Below are 21,438 nucleotides of genomic sequence, written 5' to 3'. Positions count from 1 at the left end.
GAGTCCATACTAAAGTTATGAGCGCTTTGGTCTGGAGGAATGTTAGTAAAAGTGGACTAGCAAAGTAATCAACTACTAGTTGAACCTACCTCCCGGTCTCTTCTTCATAGACAGTATATGCTTCTTGTTCGATGCTGAAAGGCGTTGCGTATTCTCATTGGCAAATGGTGCCAGCACTCGTTCGATGAACTGTACATCCAATAAATACTGTAGCTGCCCATTGGATGAGATAAATGTTGCGTCCAACTTGAGGAAGTTATAGTGGAATGCAGTTAAAAGGAACTCGAGTATCCTCATGATGATGCCACTGGTGACCTCCAGCGAGTTGATGGTCTGCATCACTTCGCTGTGAATAAAGACGATCTTGGTGAGAATGATAATGACGTATGAGCTGACCTTGGTTGGTGCACTCTGGTTCTGCCAATTGATACCAGAGTAGAGCATTCCGTTCGACACGAGCTCACCAAGCTCTATATTCTTCTCCTGGAGGTATTGTTCAAAGATCATCTTCTCCAAGACGCCAAGTTTTTCAATCACTCTCTGTTTGATTGAATGATCAGTTAGAGAGATGTTCATTGAAAGGTTCATCGTTACATTTGGGACTTACCTTGATCCTCTTGGAGCATGGGTGGTGGAATAATGATACATAGTAGTCGCGAAGTTGTATGGCTGTCTTGGAAACTACCGTTGAACAGTTGGAGAGACAAAGCAATATCTTCTTGGATGATGTTATCTGTTCCTGCTTGGGGGCATCCTCATCTCGATTGTTGTTGTTGTCGATGTTGTTGGTGTTACTCTCGTCAATGTCGACCAAAGGTTTTGGAGTCTCTTGTTCGAATGCCAATCGATGCAGACAATCACCAAAGCTCTCAATCGCCTCACAAAGAGCCTTTTCGATATGTTTCAATAGGGACTGAGGAAATGGTAGCATTTTTTGTTAGTGTTTGGTCAATGTCCCAGTTGGGGGTATTTGGATACCTACGGGATTGGTCGCCAGAACCGATAGCTTGACGAGACTGGATCTGATTGTGTCAAAGAATTCGGTCAAAAGACGGGTGGTGATCATTCCGTCCACTTGATTTGACAGGACAACGCTTTGGGCATTGTCGTTGGTGCTCCAATCCTCCAATAGATAGAGGAATGACACCTCGCCAATCATCTCTGAGCATATCCTGTTGACAAAGTGCATAGTCAACGAGTCCACCAACTGTTTGATTGATTGGAGATAGATGTCTGGCATTCCGAGTCCGACCAGCATCTCAAGGCATTTGATAACCTCATTGACGTTCTCCACCATGTTGGAGGTCTGGTCGCCGCCCACTGCTAGATCGTCGTCATCATTGAAGAAAAGGTCCTCCACCTTTGTCGAGTAGAGTTGAAGAAGTTCAATGACCAGCTTCTTAAAGTGCTCCTCATTCTAAATATCAAGTAAGTTAATGGTTAGGACTGGGCTGGACTGAAAGAATGAGGCATGTTGACTCCACTATTACCATTGCTGATGTGGCAGCAGAGAACTGCTTGCGATGGGACCTGAATGAGCTGTTCAAATCCTTCTGAACGACATGGATACCTTGTGAGTTTTTCTGTACAGAAGCAGGTAATATATATATAAATGGTAAGTTACTAGACTTGATTCAAATGAACTAGTACACTTACAGAAAACTCCTCGTTTCTCTTCTTGAACAAGAACTTGTGACGCTTGTCCACCCACTTCTTGTGTAGTTTGTAGGGTGAACCATCAGACTCGAGCTCCACCAACTTGATCAATGTGATGCCATCACCCTTGCTCTTCTTCTCGGACAGTTTGTACATGCTGTATTCGCTCTCTGAGTCGACGAAACGCTTCATGCACATAGCTATCAGGTCCTTGACCCTAGTGTCAGCAGTGATATTGTAGCTGGAGAAAGTTTCGTCAAGATAGTGCACCACGACAATGATGCTCTTGGCCTCCTTGGCCTTTGCCTTTGGTAGGAGCTGTGCAGCTGCGTTTGACTTTGTAGAGGAGATCTCAGAGTCCTTGATGTCGAAACGACCCTCAACATAGGCGCGACCCATCTTGTACTGGTTGGGAATGTTTGACAACAACAATATGGAAAGTCTCTTGATCCTCTTGTGATTGGGCAGTGATGCTAGGAGTAGGTAGTAATAGTATGTTAGTAATATTGCATTGGGCCACCAGGTTGAATGAGTAAAATGACAGACTTACAATCATCATAACATTGCTTGATAAGAGTTGTGATTGCCTTGTGCTTGTTTGATAGACAGTACCAACAGGGATCACCAACGTTCTGCCATTCGCCCTTGCCATTGCCAATCTCCATCAGTGTTCGAATGGCCTTCTTCAGATAGTCTGGCTTGGACTGGGGGTCGCGCAGTGAAGCATAAAGCTGTCCTCTAAAGTCTTCAATGATACGCTCAATGTCCAGCAACACCTTCTGAAAGACCTTCTTGTTGTTGGTGACGATCAAACTCTTGGCATTCTTGTAGTTGTGAATGATCTTGTCAAACTCTCCCTGTTTGATGTTCTCGATAATCTTACCAGGGAGCTTGAAGATGAACTTATACTTGTGCAACAAAGCCAGTACCTTGCGAATGTGATCTGCTTCTTGTTTACCCTGTAGCAGTGGGTTGTATACAATCGACGACTTGTCAATGATTCCTTTGATTGTTTGTTTGTTAGTTAGAGGACACAATGTAAGTGTGATAAGGTGCTATTATTCCACTTACCTGTGAAGGATGTAGTGATATCTTGAAGCATTGCACTACCAGTGATTAGGTTGTAGACGAGATCTACAGTGTCTTTGCACTTGACAAAGTGCTCAAAGTTGTCCTTGACCAAACTCTTGATCTCTAGGTCCTTTGAAGTTGAGGCCTCTTTAAGCTTACTCAATCCAACAGAGAGTTCAGTGAACTTGGTCTGAGAGTGTACCTCTGAGAGGAAGATGACAGGGTCAAACTGCTCAGACTCGAGTGATATCAGATGACTCTTGACACCGTGTGATTTGCGTGGTGGTATCCTTAGTATGCCCAGTGGATCCTTGAATGCGTTGTCTTCGATGACCAATGTGGTGGCCACAGGGGGAGCTGCTGATCCTCCGGTCTGAGTCTGAGCAACAGTGCCACCTGGTAGCAGTGTGGTGGTGGTGTTGGAAGGTGGTACGAAGAAGGCATTCTCGTCGACCAAGAACTCTTGCCAACCATCATCCTTTAGCTTATTCCATGATGTTGGCTCTGTATCATCCTCTGTATCTGAGTAGTCTATATAAATTGTATGTTGGCAGTGATGGTGTCAGAGAGATCTAGATCATCAGTCGTGTCCATATAGTCTTTGAATTTCTTGTCCCTACCATCGTAATCATCAGACTCTGAACCTGAATGTGATGACATTCTATCGCTTATATCTATATGTGTGTGTGTGTGTGTGTGTGTTTAGTGTATGTGTGCTTTGATAAGTGATAGGCACAATCATTCTGTGTGTTCATCACTTACTTCTCTTGAATCAATTTTCTGAAGTTCAAATTGTATGATTGGGACAATGGGGTTGGTTTGACTCAAGAGTGTCAACCATTATTTCTACCTCTAAGATACTATTAATAATAATAACCAACTCAGAACTATACCTATAACCTCTTCTAAAGAGAAAATGAATAATTTATTATTATTATGTATTTTATTGTCATTACATGAACTTGTTCAATGCTCCAACTTTTGTTCAATCCATGGAAAGACATCTAATGATTTGAACGACCTTTATATGATAGTAGATAATGATCAAGTCAAGTCAATTCAATATCCATCGTTCATTCTTACCAAAGTTCATTTCCTTAATCAATCATCACCAACTTCTTCTTTGGTAAGATTTCATTATAAACTACATTATAGTTAATATTAACATGTTAAGAGGTACAATCAATAAAATAGATACATAGTAAACCCTCAACAATATGTGAACCATATCTAGATAATTACACGAATAGCTTTGTACCTCAATTTAGACGACATGAATCTGTGTTTTATAACTTTAGTTGTAGAATAATAGACCCTGGTTATATTGATAAACTTTTCATTGATCCAGTGACCATCACTACCAATCAAGATCAGTTGTTCAGAGAGTGTTCATGTTCCACTGGAGATCAACAAGATGGTAAACATATCATTGGTATCAAGGTGAAAATCATTGGTTATGCTGATAAGTTCATTTACATGTAAGTATAACAACAACAGTAGATTTATCTTCCAAGTTTTAAATGATTAACATTATTATTATTATTATTATTAGAAATGAAATGTCTTATCATTATAACTTTGGACAATGTAGGATGACAACATTATATGGAGATGAACCACTGTCTGTCAACGATACATTCATTCAGATATTAGAGTTGGTGCAACCGAATGATAATATGATAGAGTGGATATTTGGAGGAGTTTCAATCTTACTAGGACTATTGATTGTTCTCTTATGTATATTCTATCTATGCAAGAATCATTCTCTTCTCAGACGTCAACATGGATACATTGAGATTCCTGAACGACGATGATGCTGAACAACAACACCCCCTACCCTATCAACTTCACCATTTTCATTTCAATCAATAGTCCAAAGCAATAAATACTTAACAATAACAGATTGTTTATTACAATATACAGATGTCACATTCAACAGAAGATAACGAAGATATACCTCAGTTCACTTGTCCTGATTGGTAAGCTATACCTCTTAAACTGCTTGATGATAATGTTTTGATTGGGTACCTATAGCTTACACCTTTAACCTGTTCAAAAGGGCATCAATACCAGCGTACACAGCTTATCTACAGGTGACAAAGAATGGCGAGGATATCGGACGATTTGACTTCAATGTCCGTTATCTAGTCTTTGGTAGAAGTAATGAGTTCTCTCAGGTCTTACTCGATCATCCATCAGTCTCTAGACGCCACGCTGCTCTTGTCTATCATGGCGCCAACGACAGGTTCTATCTCATTGATCTACAGTCAGGTAGGTACATGAACATCATCACTTGTAACAACACACTACCTACCTACTTACTTACAACACTTATAAAAACAAAGGCAAAGGTACCTTCCTCAATGGTGAGAGATTACAACCAAATCAACCAAAGTCTGTCAAGGATGGCAATGTCTTTACGTTTGGATCTTCAACTAGAGAGTTTGTTCTGAGAACTGCTGCTGATGGCGGTAATCAACAACATCAACAACAACCACAGCAACAACGACAAGATAAAACAAGAACAGTCTCATGTAGACATCTACTAGTTAAGCACCGTGAATCAAGGAACCCAAAGTCGTGGCGAGAGGACAACATCACACGCACAAAGGAGGCAGCAATCCAACAGCTGAATGAGTACCGCCAGCAAATCCAGTCTGGTCAGGCCAAGTTTGAAGACTTGGCCAAGGTGTATTCTGATTGCAGCAGTGCTAAACGCGGTGGAATGCTTGATCCATTCACCAGAGGTCAGATGCAGAAACCATTTGAAGATGTATCGTAAGTAATCAAGCTCAATGACTGTTATAAAATGGAAACTAACATATATTGTTATTCAACAGCTTTGGACTAGAGGTTGGACAACTTAGTGACATTGTAAGCACAGATTCTGGTGTGCACATCATTGAAAGAATGGCCTAGAGTCATTGTTATTATTATAATAGTTGTCTTTATTATTGTCTTTCAAGTGATCCAATCACACACACACAGGTATTGGATAGGAGTCCCTGACGCCAGACGTCAGCCGTTGGGTCTCCAAATTACATCTCTTCGTCGGCACCACCACCACCGCAGCCAAGTTCATCAGTCTCGATGTCATTGTAGTCTCGCTCGAGATACATCAACTGTTCGCGAGCCTCGGTGAACTCCATTTCCTCCATTCCTTCTCCAACGAACCAGTGAACAAAGGCACGCTTATTATAGAGCAGGTCGAACTTGTCGTTGATCCTCTTGAACACCTGAGTGACGGCGGTCGTGTTTGCAACCATGCACACAGCATTCTCCACCTTGGCAAGATCTCCTTGTGGGACGCATGTGGGTGGTACGCTGTTGATGCCGCACTTAAATCCACAGGGTGACCAATCCACAAAGGACAGAGTCTTCTTGTTCCTCACCTCGGTAATAGACTGCTGGGCCTCTTTGGGTGTCACATTGCCACGGTACATGAGACAGCACGCCATGTACTTGCCCTTGTTTGGATCACACACGGCCATTAGGTTGGATGGCTCGAATACAGCACGAGTTAGAGAGCTGGCGTTGAACAAAGTATGGTTGGCGTTCTCCCTAGAGATCATCGGGGCATAGGAGCAGAGCATAAAGTGGATCTTGGGGAAGGGCACCAGGTTGACTTGGAACTCGTTGAGATCAACGTTGAGTGAACCGTCAAAGCGCAACGAAGAGGTCAGGGATGAGATGACCTGCGCGACCAGTCTGTTTAGGTTGGTGTAGGATGGAACTTCAATACCCAAGTTGCGCTTACAGACGTCGTAGATGGCCTCGTTGTCCAATACAAAGGCACAATCAGTGCCCTCGATCAGATGACTGGTTGCGAGCACAGAGTTGTAAGGTTCTACTACTGAGGTGGACACTTTGGGAGACGGGTAGATGCTAAAGTCCAGCTTGGTCTTCTTGCCGTACTCATTGTTGAGCCTCTCGAGCAACATTGCTCCCAAACCAGAGCCAGTGCCACCGCCAACTGAATGGAAAATCATAAAGCCTTGGAGACTGTCACAGTCGTCCGATAGCTTACGAATGATCTCAACACTTTGATCAATGTACTCGCGTCCAACAGTGAAGTAACCTCGAGCAAAGTTGTTGGCGGCATCCTCCTTGCCAGTGATGAGCTGGTCGGGGTGGTAGAGCTTGCCGTAGGGGCCTGATCTCACCTGATCCACAACAGTTGGTTCCAAATCAATAAAGACTGTCCTGGGTACTAATTTGTTCTTGCAGGATGATTCTTGGAAGAAGGTAGAGTAGGAACCCTTGGTTTGGCCTCGTTGTTGTTGTTGTTGCGTTTGATAACCATTGACAAAGCCATCATTGTCAATGCCATGCTCAAGACAGTAGAGCTCCCAACATGCATTGCCAACTTGGGCACCAGCCTGACCGACGTGGATAGAGATGATTTCACGAGATGGCATAGATGATTTAAACAATAATAATAATTAAAACAATATATCAAGAAGATGTATGATGAATCAAGCTTGATAAGAATTAAAGTTGTTGTTGGTGTTAAGGTGTAGATATATACAAAGGTGTAATCAAGACGTTTTGTTAGGGAACAGTCTTGGTACTTGATAGAAATATATAAAATTATAAGTATATCGAGAGACAAGATGGATTGATTGTTGTTGAACTTAACACTTCTAGTGTGTAACTAGATTCAAAAATAATTATTTTTGACCACGTCAGACAATTTAAGGTGGCAATTAATAAATTGGCGCCAAAATAAATCAGCCAGACCTATTTGATTTCTCTTCCGTTACTCTGGTGGTATTTTTATTCGAGGTACAATAGGACTAATGGCTGGTCCATCATCAGTCTAAGAGAGTTGACAATGGGGATTTAAAGTATTCCATTATCGCTAAGCTCCGATATAATAGTAAAAATAAGTACGGTGATCACACCAAACAGTGCACTTGTGTCTCTTTTTGTAGTTATTGTCTAGAGATCGTTTTGTAAGACCAAAAAAAAAATCAGAAAAAAAAGAAAAGGTTCTGGACTAGAAGGGTATCGATCCCTTTACCTCTCGCATGCTAAGCGAGCGCTCTACCATCTGAGCTACAAGCCCTTGAAATCGTGAATAAGTTTTTCAACGCTTTTATTCGTTCTAAAATTCGCTGATTAAACCAGTTAGGCTAAAAAAATACGCTAATACCAAAATACACACTTAGTGTAACTAATTACACTAAGTCTTATATATTATTATTATTATTATTATTATTTTGACAAAAGTTGTCCTCAAAGTGCAAATAACCCAATGCATTCTAGTAGAACTTTTACAAAACTTAGCAAAGTGTGGATCTAAATCATTGTCCTTGCATCGACTTTAACAATTCAACAGATAGAAATAATGTTAGTAAACGATTATGCACTGCTTGACGACGACACCTTGTCCAAGTACAAGAGTGTTGTAAAGTCAAGGGTATTCAAATACTACATACTTGTGCGTTACATCATTTACGAAGTCTTATGGCTGGCACTTGTACTACCAAGAGCAATTAGATCCGCATGGTACTACTACTTTCAGCATCGATTCTCCAATACAAAACTACACAAAGACATTAGATATTCAACAAAGCGAACCAGGAATACTTTTGACATCTATGAGCCCATCAGGAGGGCCGACGGTAACCCATGCATTATCTTTATTCATGGAGGATCGTGGCAGTTTGGAGGTACGTACATATATTTGGCGTGTTACTCAGTACACTGTTACTTTTGTGTGGATCATGGCAAATGCTAACACTCGTACTACAACAACAAAAATGTCTTTCCAGACAAGATTCAATACGTGTTGCTTGGCAAGAAGCTTTCGAGCCATGGCGTTATTACTGTCATTGCAAACTACACACTCTATCCAAAGGGCAAATTGAATGAGCAGCTCGAGGACGTCGAATCACTCACAAACTACGTCCATGATCACATTGGCAGCTACGGTGGACGCCAAGACGACATCCATCTAATGGGCCATAGTGCAGGTTCACATATAATTGCCCAGTACGTTCTCACAAAGAAGGACAGTGACAAGGCCCACATCCGTTCACTCATTGGAATGGGTGGAGTGTACGACATCAACATGCACTTTGTTCACGAAGCCACCAGAGGCCTTGAGCACCTCAGTGCAATGCGTCCCAATTGTTACGGTCCCGCTGGCTTCAAACAAAGTTCACCAACACATGTAATCTCAAATAGGAGGCAAGAACAACCTCTTCCCCATATTTATCTGATGCACGGCGTTGCAGACTTGACGGTTCCATCAACGTCCAGCAATATATTCTACAAGATGTTGACCATGAACAATGTGGATAAGCAACGACTGGCATTGTTGCTATACGAGAGTACTGGTCACATCGATTTGGTCTACAAGATAATGGACGATGATGTGTGTTATGACCACAAGTTGACCGGACTGGAAACTGGACCATGCACGAGGTATCCCTCATCGATCCTACACGATGTCCTACAGTTGATCAGGAGAGGAGATCAACAACAGTCTTGAATTAAACCTCACGAGTCGAGGTGAGGCAATAGATAGTATTGGTAGTACGTAGTCATATGACTTTATGGAAGTCTCTTCTTTACAAAGGCAGTCATATCGATGATCTCTTGTTCGCTAGAGGAATGGCCCATGAATGGGTAGGTAATGAACTCGCCGTTGACTCCAACCTCAGTCTGTAGTGTCTCGAATGACAACTGTCCCCAACTATAACGTACGACCTGGTCCTCTTCGCCGTGGAACATTATGAGTGGTTGCTGCTTGTTGACTATGTTTGGACCAAGTGAAGAGAATGAAGCCCTCAGTGGTAGATAGCCACTTAGTGCCATACATCCAGCCATCTTGTGTTGTGAATGATAGAACGTGTAAAGAGAGAGTGCTGCACCCTGTGAGAAGCCTCCCAGGATTATTCTTTCTGATGGGATACCTGCATCAACCTCACTCTTGATGATTTCCTCAACTATGTATATATGTCAGTTTTGTGTAGATCTACGTCCTGTACAGCCATCAAAACCTTACTTATTGCCCTTGATTTCTCAACGTCATCCTTGTCTTCAGTTCCTCGTTCTGAAAGAGTCTTGATATCGTACCATGAGTTCATGCGATAACCACCGTTGATTGTCACTGGCTGGATAGGAGCATTTGGAAGGATGAACTTGATATGTTGGTTATGCTCACCTATCATCTCCATGACATCAGCCCATCCATGTCCTGTATCACCCAAACCATGACAGAAGATCACTATGAATGATAGTACTTGATTAGTATTGTTCAACGTTGAAATGATACCATTTGTGAGATCTCACAACCTACCTGTTGCTGTATGTTGGCTTATAGCTTTGTTTATAACAGAGTTACGTAGTATACTTTGAATTATACTCATGTCTTTGTTTTATTATTATAATATATGTATGGTTAATTCAAAATAAACTGCAGTCAATACTTCTTCAAAGCATTTATTCTACAATTGTTCAATCTCTTGAGAATACAAACTCAAATTGATCATTCTCTTGGTTATCTGTCGTCTCTGTGGTTGAATCGCCATAAGGATTGAAAGAGGTCTTGTGATCATCTTCGTCGTCAAAGAATTGATTCCAGACTGCCTTTGATTTGGTTGATGGTGTCAATGTCGTCTCATTATTGTGAGAAGCAGAACTACTTGAATCCTTTGTTGTGGTTGTTGCTGATATCCTTTGAGAGAATACGGTACTGTTGTTTGAAACCTTTAAGTAAGGGTCTACACTATTGATTGGTAGTTGGTTGATTTGTCCTTTGGAGTGTGATTTAACACCCTTTGAGTCCAACAAAGAGGAAGATTGAGATGATGACAATAATGATGACGATAATGATGATGATGATGCTTTGGAAGATAGAGAGTCCATCTTGTTCTGATTGGTTGGTTTGAGTTGTAGATCCAACATTGGTTTGTTGTTGGCTGTGAGGTTGGGAGACTGGTTGGATTGAAAGGCCAAGGAGGATGGTGCTGTAGATAGACTTGAGGATTGTGAGGGTTGTTGTGATGTCTTTCCAGTGTTTCTATTGGCAACAGTGCTTCCGCATTTGCTTGTGGTAATCTGCTGATCATTATGTTGTCTTGATTTCTTTAGAGTGTCCTCCCTATCTCCCACAGACTTTCCGCCCCTTCCTCTACTACTATAAGTTCTTGCACGCTTCTTTTGATTGCCAAGAGTGCTTATGTCTGTTGTCACCTCGATGTTGTCGTTGTTGTGTGTCTAAAAAAATGGGTATGAGATTGCTGCCTATACTATTGTCTTCAATGACAATGAACTCAAGAGAGAACTTACAGACTCATTGTAATACTTGTTTATCAGGTCATTCTCTTCATCTTGATCATTATCATCAAAGTATTGTTTCCAATCACTTGTTGATTGCTGTAATGGTTGCTGAATCATATTCTGTTGATTGGTGTCATCATCAAAGGTGAATTCGTGCCCCTCCTCCTCCTCATCATTAGCCGATCGCTCTCGTTTCTGACCTTGCTCAAGGTTGTACTTCTTGACAAGATCTCTCAAATCCTTGGCTTGATAACTGATGCCATATATTCTCATGATGCTCTGCTTCTCGTGGCAGATGACACAAGTGAATGAATTGACTTTGGTCTTTTGTTTCACTTGGAACATTGAACAGCTGTAACATTGAATCAATATATATTCCAATGCCATTGTTTGTCAAGTATGTTGAGTGTATCTTTTACTGCTTACATTGTTAATAAAAGAGTCATTCTTCTTTTTATTGTTGCCTAACCCTTGATTGAAATTTTTAACAATAATCAAATATTTTAAAATATTAAATATTACTGGATCATATTGGAAGTGGCTGTGATTGACAATGGTGCTTGCCTTGAGCTGCCCAAGATCGCCTACATCCGCTCTTATCTTGTCCAATTCGGGTCGGAGTGCCTTTAACAAATCGGCCTTGTATTTGGTCAAGAACATTCTAAGAATCGGGCCATGTGACTTGTTCAAGCAGCAAAACCAATCTACACAAGTGTTGGTACAATTGCGGCATCTGCCTGGTTGATGGCATACACCACAAGAGTATATTACTACCGCCTCGTCAATTTTCCTAATGGCCTCGTTTATATACTCTACACTGCCTTTTTCGTCATTGGGAAAGAGCCCATCGAGATTAGTTCTATAGTCCTTGTAGAGATCATGGTTGTACTTTGGTGCGTATTCTTTATTTGACATCGTTGTCTATCTGTATATTGTTTATATGTATACTGTGTAAATGTCAGGTGATCACAATGAAGAGAATGTTTTGTGATGAGGACTTGTCTGAACTGCTCGTAGGATATTTTAAATTTTGGCGCCGAAATTTGATCTTTGGTTGCACTTTTGATGTGCCAGTTGAGAATCATTTGATTCACAACAACATTTACTAACACACACAAGACATGGATAGACAAAGAATAGAGAGTACTAGAATGAGAAAGCAGTTCAAAGGCTCTCGAAGTGGACACCATCATTATCTTCAGAGACTACGATCAAAGTTGCTTACAGCACTTTACTCAAACACACATGGAGTTGCCGCAGCATTCACTATTCAGAATAATATTATACAAGTCAACCCATCACTCACTCGCCAGTCAAAGTCGTCGATCTACTATCACCGCAAGAAATTGAGTGCTCAAGGAACGTATCATCCTCTTCTTCATGGTGGAAAACGATACTCTCTGCTTGATGATGTCAGGTTTGAGCAGCTGAAGGATTTCCTCCATAGATACATACTCGAGGCGCAACCAGAGAGTCTCAAAGAGATAGTTGACCATGTCAACACTCAGGTCGAGGACATCCAGTTCAGCAGATCATACATACGAAACGTCATCTCAGAACACCTGATGTTCTCGTGGAAGGTGCCAATCACAGTCCAGCATCAGAAGTTCACCTTGGAGAACCTAGAGAGATATGTCTACTTCTGTCATTGGATCAGCCAAGTCGATCTTGATTCTGTTTACTGGCTTGATGAATCTACCTTTGAGTCCAAGAGTAAGTCTTACAACTCAACAAACACTGCACTATTATGCTGTCGCTAATATGTTTGTTCAATGTCGAATAATAGAGTGTTGGAAGAGAAAGTTGTTGGCCCCTAGAGGCAGAGTGCAACCCATTCGCGTCAACAGAGAGTCCTTCAGGGAGTCCTTCTCGTTGATGGCCATGATCTCAATCAACCACGGATCCTACGCGAGGATGAAGGACCATACTGAGGGTGACACCAACAACAGCATCACCTTCTGCTCATTCATCATCAATGCCATGGAGGCTGACTACATCCGACCCAATACCTACATCGTGCTCGACAATGCCAGTATCCACACACAGAGGGACCGCCTCCCTCTCATCCAGGAGATGCTTGATTTGATCAATGTCAAGTTGGTGTTCTTGCCAACCTATAGCCCTGAGCTCAACATCATCGAACTGTTGTTCGCGATGATGAAGAGAGAGTGCCGAGATAAGAACAGAACTGCATCCTTCCTCGACACAATCTCTTCATCATCGCGAACTGCATCCTTCCTCGACACAATCAAAAACGCGTTCAACAAGTATTCTAGCGATCCTACTACAATACTCAACTGGTGTCACAAGTGCTACAATAGATAATAAACAGTGCCCGTAAAGCAAAGCTATTTCAATCAATATCTATTATCCATTACCTCACTTGAAACATCCAATATCATTGAATGAATGAATGAATGAATGAATGAATGAATGAATGAATGAATGAAAGCATCACCCTACCATATGAGTGAACTTCCAAATTAATTTGAAAAATTCCAAATAATCGAATTGAAATTAAATACACAACAATTTGAACTCATTGATCAATATTTCCCTCCTAATTGTCCTTCAGAATGTAGTGAATCAAATATTGATCCATGAGCAAATAATTATAGCTCAGCTAGCTTTATTGTCCGGTTAGTTCAAACTCACTTCAGCCTCCACAAATGGTTTACGAAGTTCAGAATTGGAGGAGGATTTGAAATGATTATGTACACTGTGAGATTTGAACTCACGCTTCCGAAGAAATTAGTGCCTTAAACTAACGCCTTAGACCAACTCGGCCAAGTGTACTGATGAAAGTAAAAAAATAAATCCAACTGTTTTATGTAAATAAATTGCAACTTTTTGAAAACTACGTGTAGTGATCTTACTCACTAACTCGCGCTCGTTGTAGTATGGACTACTACATCTAGATCATCTCACATCGGATATTGGTATAATAGATTATTGGTATTATACTCAATCGAACCACTTCCCATAGTGTCAGTTAACAAACACTCAGTTCCATACAATATACGCACTCACCTAATCACAACTGGTACATATAGTAGTTGTACTCATTCATTAAAGTTCATCCAATTGTTCCCATCTTAAATCCTTGGGTGTCTATATTATCCTTCTGATTGATACAAACACATAACAGCAACACAGATTCATCGCCTCGAACACCTCATTGATTGATCACTGGCTTGGAGCAAAACACTCAATCGTCGCGGACCCCACATTGGAAGCCATCATGGACACCACCACGCAAAACATACTGTATCTATCTTATCCTACTAGTTATATAACTATATTACTTGTGTGTCTGGATCCAAAATACTTCTTTATATTTGGCGACACCTGCAGTCCTTTACCCAGTTATATTAACTCCATATTAAGGTACTTCATTATACTACGCCCCGCCCATCCAGAATGGACTAGAGTAGGCATTTAAACAAAAATTGCAATTTTTTCCCGGTACCATCGTTGGACAACTGGAGCCATTCTGAGGTGATGCTGAGATCTTCAAGGTGGCTGTGTAGTCTAATTAAATATTTCATTCATTATTCATTTGAAGGATTAGACAACAATAATAATAATAATAAGTGATTGATGCAAAAAATATCATTCTTCACTTTTTCAAACATATACAAGCCGCAGAGATACGATCTTTGGTTTCAAACATATAAACAGACTGCGATCAACAAGTAGGTTCGTTCTATGTCCTCCAATATATTCGTTATCCTCGATGATCTTGTCAAGCTGATTGTTAGAGCTTTCTACCCTGAAGATCACATCGTTGTTACAGATGCACTGCTGAAGGAGAAGAAACGGTAAGGTGTCGAATCCACTATGATTCTTGTTTGCCGTAGTTATTTTGGTAGTCTTACATCTACACTCTTATGTTGGTACTTTATTATTCACTCTTTCTCTCATTGCGATCACTATGACAACAACACAACAACAACAGATTTAAGGATGAAGATCTAGCCACCAAGCTAAGATTACCAACGAGGATCGTACGGACAGTGTTGAGCAACCTTCGCAATGATTGCTTGATAAGATCGCAAGAGGTCAAGGTAGAGCCCAAACGACCGGGGGACCGCATCACCACTGCCAATCTTTGGTATATTGACTACAAGTTCCTCATTGACGTTCTAAAGTTTCGATTGTACATGATTGCCAAGAAGATAGAGGAGGAGAACGCAAATGCGACTGACAGTAACCAACACTATAGATGCTCGTCTTGTACAAAAGTGTATGTCAATGACATAATAACTTAAGATGTAACATACAGGTAACCTGACACTCTTTCAAATAACGATACAGATTCACAACGTTTGATTTTGCTCGTCTGTTGACACCAGAAGGTTCACTGGCGTGCGACTCTTGCGGAGGCTCACTACACGAAGAGAACTCAAGCGAGAACACGTTGAAGTCCAACAGACAGAAAGCTGATCAGGACCAGCTAAAGAAGCTGATTGGTCAACTAAAGAAGACTGAGGGCCAACAAATTCCTTTGTGGGCGAGAGATATGGCCGAAGAGAATGTGTATGTACATACATGATAATACCTCAAATATCCAACTGACATCTGTTCTTTTAGCAATACTGGTCCTAAGCTGCACATCAACACTAATTCCTCAACAGCATTTGCCAAGCCAATGTACGTGTAGTAATAATAATAATAATCATCTGATAGATTAGTACTAACACAGGTATTGATTGACTAGTGGTGCCTTCTCCTCTGGCTCCTCATCAGCAACAACCAACGACACTCAGAAATGGATGGATCCATCCTCTCAAACACTAGAGTTCATTGTAGATATCTATGACTCTGATAATATCGATGGTGGACTGGTTCCAACTGCCACTGAGGGTCCAAAGAAAGATTTGTATGTATTATTAGTTATAAATAGGCATACTTGGCTGATACCTATCCTAACAAGGAACAATCATCAGGAAAAAGACTGGTAATTCATCAATGCCACCATGGCTCATCACAAAACCGTTTGAACCTAAGAGTAGTAGTTCACAAGCATCATTGACAAACATTAAAGTAAAACAGGTAAGTATATGATGGTCTGTCTTGATGATGGTAACATCAACATGTGATTAATATAACATCCCATGGTCGACCAGGAACAAAATGTAAAACTAGATACAACAACCCAAACAACAAATACACAGAAGGTCACACCGACAAGACCAAAAGCACTTGATGAGAAGTTCTACACTGACTGTAATTATATACCCTTGGCTGTCTCTCTTCCTCTCTGGTACCATTCAATTCCTCGTACTAACACTCACCACCACCATCTACAGATGTTAACAGTCACTACAAGGATAAAGATGACCAGGGCACAGACAGCCACAAACGAAGAGAGTCACCAACTGACGATAACAAGACTGCAAAGAAGGTCAAGCTTGATCATCCTAATATTCAAATCAAAGTTGGTGACAGACTTGTACCAATCACACATGTCACAGAGGATGACCAAGATAAGATGAGTGCTCAGGAATATGAAGAGTTCTGCCAAGCAGTGTATTCTTTCTTTGCCGACCTGCAATCTTAGCTAATAAATTAAATATTTCAATTGTAACTTGTCCAGCTAGAACATATGGGCTGTGTGGACCATAAGGATGGTTAGTCAATTAACTGATCATTTGTAGACATCAATAACAGGATATGTCTACCTCTGCAATACCTTTTTAAACAATGAAATACCTCCCTAATGACATGATTGTTGTTCGGTAGATGTAAGATCCTTTATTTAGAATAGGTAAGTGGCTAGTATTGATGCTGTTGGAAAATATAAATAAAGTTTGTTGTTGTTGTTCGCCATCTTCCTTCCTCTTCACCTTCCTTGTAGAAGGAACTCCAGCTCTCTCTCACTACCTCTCTTACTCATATCGAATGCTTTAATTCATCTCTTCATCGTTAGAGTCACTGCTGTCCTCGTCGTCATCCTCGTCGCGATGGTTGACGCCTCCACCATTCAATGTGGATGATCGGAGGTGGCTCTGGCTGCTGGCGCCTGTGTTGTTGATGGAAAATGCTGATGCCTCGGTCTTGATTACAACCGTGTCGTGCTTGATGGTGCTGTGTTCGGTCTGTTCGTCAAAAGTCAGCTCCACGCGGAAGTCCTGAGGATAATTCTTATGCTTCTTATCCTTGTTTGCCTTGTCCAAGCCAGGCTTGATTACAACTTCGTGCGTCGACACAAAGGATGTGTTCACCCAGAACATAAAGAGTCTGTCACCCTTCTCGCATACCTCGACACGTACGTCACCACGCACTGGAAGCTTGCCAATGTCAAAGGATATGTATTCATCGTGGTCCTCTGCGTCGCGTCCATAGTGTTGGTTATAGGCCTGCTGATCAAAATTAGTGACGGTGCTGTTGCTCAAGCTGCTCAGTATGCTCTGGCTCTGCTGCTTGGTCATTGTGAGCTGTGCAGTTGATGATGATGAGCTGGACGATCCATTGTCCTTCTTCTTGCCCTTCTTCTTGTCCTGCTTGCTGACAGTGGTGTTCAATTGATCTTCCTTTGAGTTGAACACTGTCTTTTTGCCGACACAGACGTTGAAGTTGATGTCGCCGAGGTTGGCCACGTTGGGCAGTGGCTTGAGGACGATCTTCCTAAGAACACGCTCTGGTGGGTTGTAGGGAAGTTTCTCACGTAGATAGCGACTAAAGTAGTGAACATAACGGATCTGACTGGGGATGGTCACACCCTTCTGATTGTAGGTGCGTGCTGCAGCGTAGAACTTGAGCGAGTTCTCTGTCTCTGGCCACTCGCCACAGTAGATTAGGTAGCAGCAGATCATCAGACCCGTTCTGCCCTTTCCGGCCTTACAATGGATCACTGCGATGTTGTCCTTGTCGCGGAGCCACTCGTGTACGTCCTGACAGAACTTTTCAATCAGGCTGAACTCGGGTGCATTGTGATCGTCGAATGGGAAGTGTCCCACTCGGCCATAGAACTTGCTGTGATCATAGTCGCGCTCAGAGCACAGGTTATAGACCTTGAAGTGATCCTTGTGCTTGTGATCGAGGAACTTGACAACCTCCTTCATTGGGTTCCTGAACACTCCCTCCATCTTCTCACTTGGGAATCCCATTGCTATGATTCTAGGTGTGATATCTGAATGATGATGATGATGATGACGATATGTAAGTTATCAATCACATGTGATGTGTGTAGAGAGAGAACGCCAATGAGAAAACCTACAAGATAGATCAAGATCGTATCCATCCTTTTGATACCTTCTCTTTTGCTTTGATACTGCGTTTCGTAGGATGCTGCTCATTATTATTACTATTTATTGCCTGTTTAGCTACTATGAAACTATCTAACTAAAGTAGATGAGGTGTTAAGAGAAAGTCTACATTGTTGATTGATTGATTGATTGATTGATTGACTGTGATCGTTACGTTACATACTAATACAGTGATTGATGGTGATGTCGAACTACCTAAAACGATGATGATGATGATGGACCAACTGCTCTATTTGTTTGAGTTGTTGTTGTGAAGTTTATAATAATGTTGGGATGGTATTACAATTTTGTTATTATTTCTTTGAGAGTACGATTATTACAAAGCATACTGCTGGCGCGTGGATTTGATTGTTGTTATTGTGTGGGTTTTTGGTTTTTGATAATTATTTCGATTTATTTTTCAATCCAAAAATCAAAAAAAAAAAGTTATCGACACCAAACTAATCAAAACCGAAGTCCAGGACTTTGGTGATAGATTTAGTAATATTAAATATATTTATTACTTAGATCTAGATAATACTAGTCATAAGTATATTTATTATTATTAAATAAAAGTTAAAAAAAATCAAGGGGTGTGCAAAAATTGGTTTTATTAATGGCCCAACTGCCAATTAGAAAAAAGTATCTTGATTCCACCAGATTTTTCTTTGGAAAAGTGTTGTTTTTCATAATCAAACGATGAATTGAACATTATCTTAAATAGATACCTTAAAAAGAGGTCTCAATCTTACTGACTTTAGTAAACAGTTATACTTTTCAATCACATTATTTCTTCCAAACATATATTTACAATTGATTTGGTATGTCATAACACACACACTCACACACACATACACACCATTGAGATACTACCAGGTGACGATTCGATTGCCAAGTTTCATACCTTGGACACCCCACACGACACATTGTACACCCACCACTTTTGTCGTCAATCCCTAAACTAACTGGCTACCTACCAACCTACCCAACTAAACAACTCAATAGTCAACACATACAAATCAGAACTCATTGTACAACACCTCCTTACTATATATTATTACTACTACTTTAACAACTACTACTACTTATAACACTATACTATTAAGTAACCATGATACCCGTTGGACTATTGGACGAAGCCGACAGCGACCAACTTTGCCCTGGAAACACGCCCCACGGAGGCAAGCTCATTGACCTGCTGCTCAAGGATGACGAGCTCGTCGCTTTGAAGGCCCGTGCCGTTAACATCCCCTCACTGCTGCTGACACGTCGTCACCAGTGTGACATTGAGCTAATAATCAATGGTGGCTTTTCCCCACTAACTTCATTCATGGACGAACTGACCTATAATGGTGTTGTCGAGAGGATGCGTCTTCCATCAGGTCTTTTGTTCCCCATGCCAATCACATTGGATGTTGATGAGCAATTTGTAAGTTTCACCATCACTCACCATATCCATCTCAGCGCTGACTTATTAACACAACATTGACTTTGTCAACTCTGCGACGCTGTATAGGTAAACAATATAAATGCATCCACCAACAAGGATGTAGCACTTAGAGATGAGGAGGGTAACTTGATTGCCGTACTGAATGTATCGTCCATTTACAAGCCTGACAAACAAAAGGAGTGTCAGATGACGATGGGCTCCATCGACCCCTATCATCCAGGTGTTGATGGAATTCTCAAGTCCAAGGAATACTACATCTCTGGCAAGCTGGAGGGAGCTCAGCTTCCTGTACACTATGACTACAACTCTCTTAGAAGTAAGATCCTAGTTCACTAATCAATCAATCAATCAAACGTCTAATACCAAATCAAATATCAAATAGGAACACCAATGGAGGTCAGAAGACTCTTCCATGCCAATGGATGGACTCAGGTCATTGCATTCCAAACAAGGAATCCCATGCACAGGGCACACAGAGAGTTGACCGTGAGAGCTGCAGAGTGCAACCCAGGCTGCAAATTACTTATACACCCAGTGGTTGGCATGACAAAGCCTGGCGACATTGACTATCACACTCGTGTAAAGTGCTATCAATCAATCATGAGCTCCTATCCAGAGGATCTGGCTACTCTTTCACTACTGCCACTGGCCATGAGAATGGGTGGCCCTCGTGAGGTGCTCTGGCATGCAATCATTCGCAAGAACTTTGGCGTAACCCACTTCATTGTTGGTCGCGATCACGCTGGTCCAGGTGAGGACAAGAATGGAAAGTCATTCTATGAGCCCTACGAGGCACAGGAGAATGCCCTGCGTCATGAGGCCGAGCTGGGTGTCAAGATCCTCCCCTTCCAGATGATGGTCTACGTAGCCGCTCACGATAAATACTATCCAGTGGACAAAGTTCCCGAGGGCCTGGAGACGTCCAACATCTCTGGCACTAAGCTACGTCATCTCCTGCGCACAGGTGGGGAGATCCCCAACTGGTTCACCTACGAGTCGGTGGTCAAGATCCTTCGTGACTCATGTCCACCGAGGTCAAAGCAGGGTTTCACCATCTTCTTCACCGGTTTCTCTGGCAGTGGCAAGTCGACAATCGCCAATGCACTCAACGAGGCCCTTCTGGCAGCGACATCACGCACCATCACTCTTTTGGACGGCGATATCGTTCGCACGTTCCTCTCGAGTGAGTTGGGATTCTCCAAGGAACACCGCGACCTTAACATCAAGCGCATTGGATTCGTTGCCTCTGAGATCAACAAGTCTGGCGGCATTGCAATTTGTGCTCCGATTGCACCATACGAAGGTGCCCGTGAGTTTGTTCGCAATCTGATCAACGCCAATGGTGGCTTTGTCGAGGTGCACATCAGCACACCAATCGAGGTTTGCGAGAAGCGTGACCGCAAGGGTCTGTATGCCAAAGTTCGTGCCGGCCAGCTCAAGGGCTTCACTGGCATTGACGATCCATATGAGGTACCAGCCAACCCTGAACTGCGCATAGATACATCTCACACCACCGTCTCTCAGGCTGTTGAACAGATCCTATGCTATTTGCGAAAGGATGGCTATGTCCAATGATTCGCATGACACAATAAACTACACTGCTGGCTTATCACAATCCCACCCTGGGGATTCGTGCTCTCTCAAGAATCGGGTGGGGGTTGAAGTTTGTGACCCAGACTGAATTCTTTTTTTTCATTCATACATACTTACATTTCACTT

The 21,438-nt window shown here is 41.8% G+C and overlaps 10 protein-coding genes across 10 annotated transcripts; 5 read left to right on the top strand and 5 right to left on the bottom strand.

The window, feature by feature from the left end:
* Positions 1-75: 75 nt before the first annotated feature.
* SAMD00019534_007880 (hypothetical protein) lies at positions 76-3,387 on the bottom strand (the record flags this gene model as incomplete). The annotated part of the gene is made up of 8 exons (XM_012902755.1): positions 76-540; positions 608-913; positions 983-1,417; positions 1,491-1,583; positions 1,657-2,129; positions 2,207-2,659; positions 2,728-3,258; positions 3,348-3,387. The coding sequence occupies 8 exons, from the start codon at positions 3,385-3,387 to the stop codon at positions 76-78; spliced, it is 2,796 nt and encodes a 931-aa protein (XP_012758209.1).
* Positions 3,388-4,650: 1,263 nt separating this feature from the next.
* SAMD00019534_007870 (hypothetical protein) lies at positions 4,651-5,646 on the top strand (the record flags this gene model as incomplete). The annotated part of the gene is made up of 4 exons (XM_012902754.1): positions 4,651-4,706; positions 4,787-4,998; positions 5,073-5,505; positions 5,568-5,646. 4 exons carry the CDS (start codon positions 4,651-4,653, stop codon positions 5,644-5,646), a joined length of 780 nt encoding a protein of 259 aa, XP_012758208.1.
* Positions 5,647-5,771: 125 nt separating this feature from the next.
* Positions 5,772-7,169, bottom strand: SAMD00019534_007860 (hypothetical protein; the record flags this gene model as incomplete). The annotated part of the gene is made up of 1 exon (XM_012902753.1): positions 5,772-7,169. A coding segment is annotated over one exon (1,398 nt), but the record flags the coding sequence as incomplete, so codon positions are not given.
* Positions 7,170-8,077: 908 nt separating this feature from the next.
* Positions 8,078-9,223, top strand: SAMD00019534_007850 (hypothetical protein; the record flags this gene model as incomplete). The annotated part of the gene is made up of 2 exons (XM_012902752.1): positions 8,078-8,402; positions 8,505-9,223. Coding segments are annotated over 2 exons (1,044 nt in total), but the record flags the coding sequence as incomplete, so codon positions are not given.
* A 68-nt stretch (positions 9,224-9,291) lies between these two features.
* SAMD00019534_007840 (hypothetical protein) lies at positions 9,292-9,974 on the bottom strand (the record flags this gene model as incomplete). Its single annotated transcript, XM_012902751.1, has 2 exons — positions 9,292-9,683; positions 9,743-9,974. Coding segments are annotated over 2 exons (624 nt in total), but the record flags the coding sequence as incomplete, so codon positions are not given.
* Positions 9,975-10,197: 223 nt separating this feature from the next.
* Positions 10,198-11,406, bottom strand: SAMD00019534_007830 (hypothetical protein; the record flags this gene model as incomplete). The annotated part of the gene is made up of 2 exons (XM_012902750.1): positions 10,198-10,956; positions 11,029-11,406. Coding segments are annotated over 2 exons (1,137 nt in total), but the record flags the coding sequence as incomplete, so codon positions are not given.
* Positions 11,407-12,170: 764 nt separating this feature from the next.
* On the top strand, positions 12,171-13,344 carry SAMD00019534_007820 (hypothetical protein; the record flags this gene model as incomplete). Its single annotated transcript, XM_012902749.1, has 2 exons — positions 12,171-12,732; positions 12,806-13,344. The coding sequence occupies 2 exons, from the start codon at positions 12,171-12,173 to the stop codon at positions 13,342-13,344; spliced, it is 1,101 nt and encodes a 366-aa protein (XP_012758203.1).
* Positions 13,345-14,727: 1,383 nt separating this feature from the next.
* Positions 14,728-16,582, top strand: SAMD00019534_007810 (hypothetical protein; the record flags this gene model as incomplete). Its single annotated transcript, XM_012902748.1, has 8 exons — positions 14,728-14,840; positions 14,978-15,265; positions 15,337-15,558; positions 15,613-15,672; positions 15,740-15,901; positions 15,969-16,074; positions 16,197-16,248; positions 16,332-16,582. 8 exons carry the CDS (start codon positions 14,728-14,730, stop codon positions 16,580-16,582), a joined length of 1,254 nt encoding a protein of 417 aa, XP_012758202.1.
* A 346-nt stretch (positions 16,583-16,928) lies between these two features.
* Positions 16,929-18,320, bottom strand: SAMD00019534_007800 (hypothetical protein; the record flags this gene model as incomplete). Its single annotated transcript, XM_012902747.1, has 2 exons — positions 16,929-18,154; positions 18,242-18,320. The coding sequence occupies 2 exons, from the start codon at positions 18,318-18,320 to the stop codon at positions 16,929-16,931; spliced, it is 1,305 nt and encodes a 434-aa protein (XP_012758201.1).
* A 1,060-nt stretch (positions 18,321-19,380) lies between these two features.
* Positions 19,381-21,294, top strand: SAMD00019534_007790 (hypothetical protein; the record flags this gene model as incomplete). Its single annotated transcript, XM_012902746.1, has 3 exons — positions 19,381-19,698; positions 19,786-20,035; positions 20,102-21,294. 3 exons carry the CDS (start codon positions 19,381-19,383, stop codon positions 21,292-21,294), a joined length of 1,761 nt encoding a protein of 586 aa, XP_012758200.1.
* Positions 21,295-21,438: the final 144 nt, after the last annotated feature.

This window comes from Acytostelium subglobosum (genome assembly GCF_000787575.1).
Source record: "Acytostelium subglobosum LB1 DNA, scaffold: scaffold2, whole genome shotgun sequence".
Lineage (NCBI taxonomy): Eukaryota > Evosea > Eumycetozoa > Acytosteliales > Acytosteliaceae > Acytostelium > Acytostelium subglobosum.
This window is presented reverse-complemented; position numbering and strand designations above follow the sequence as displayed.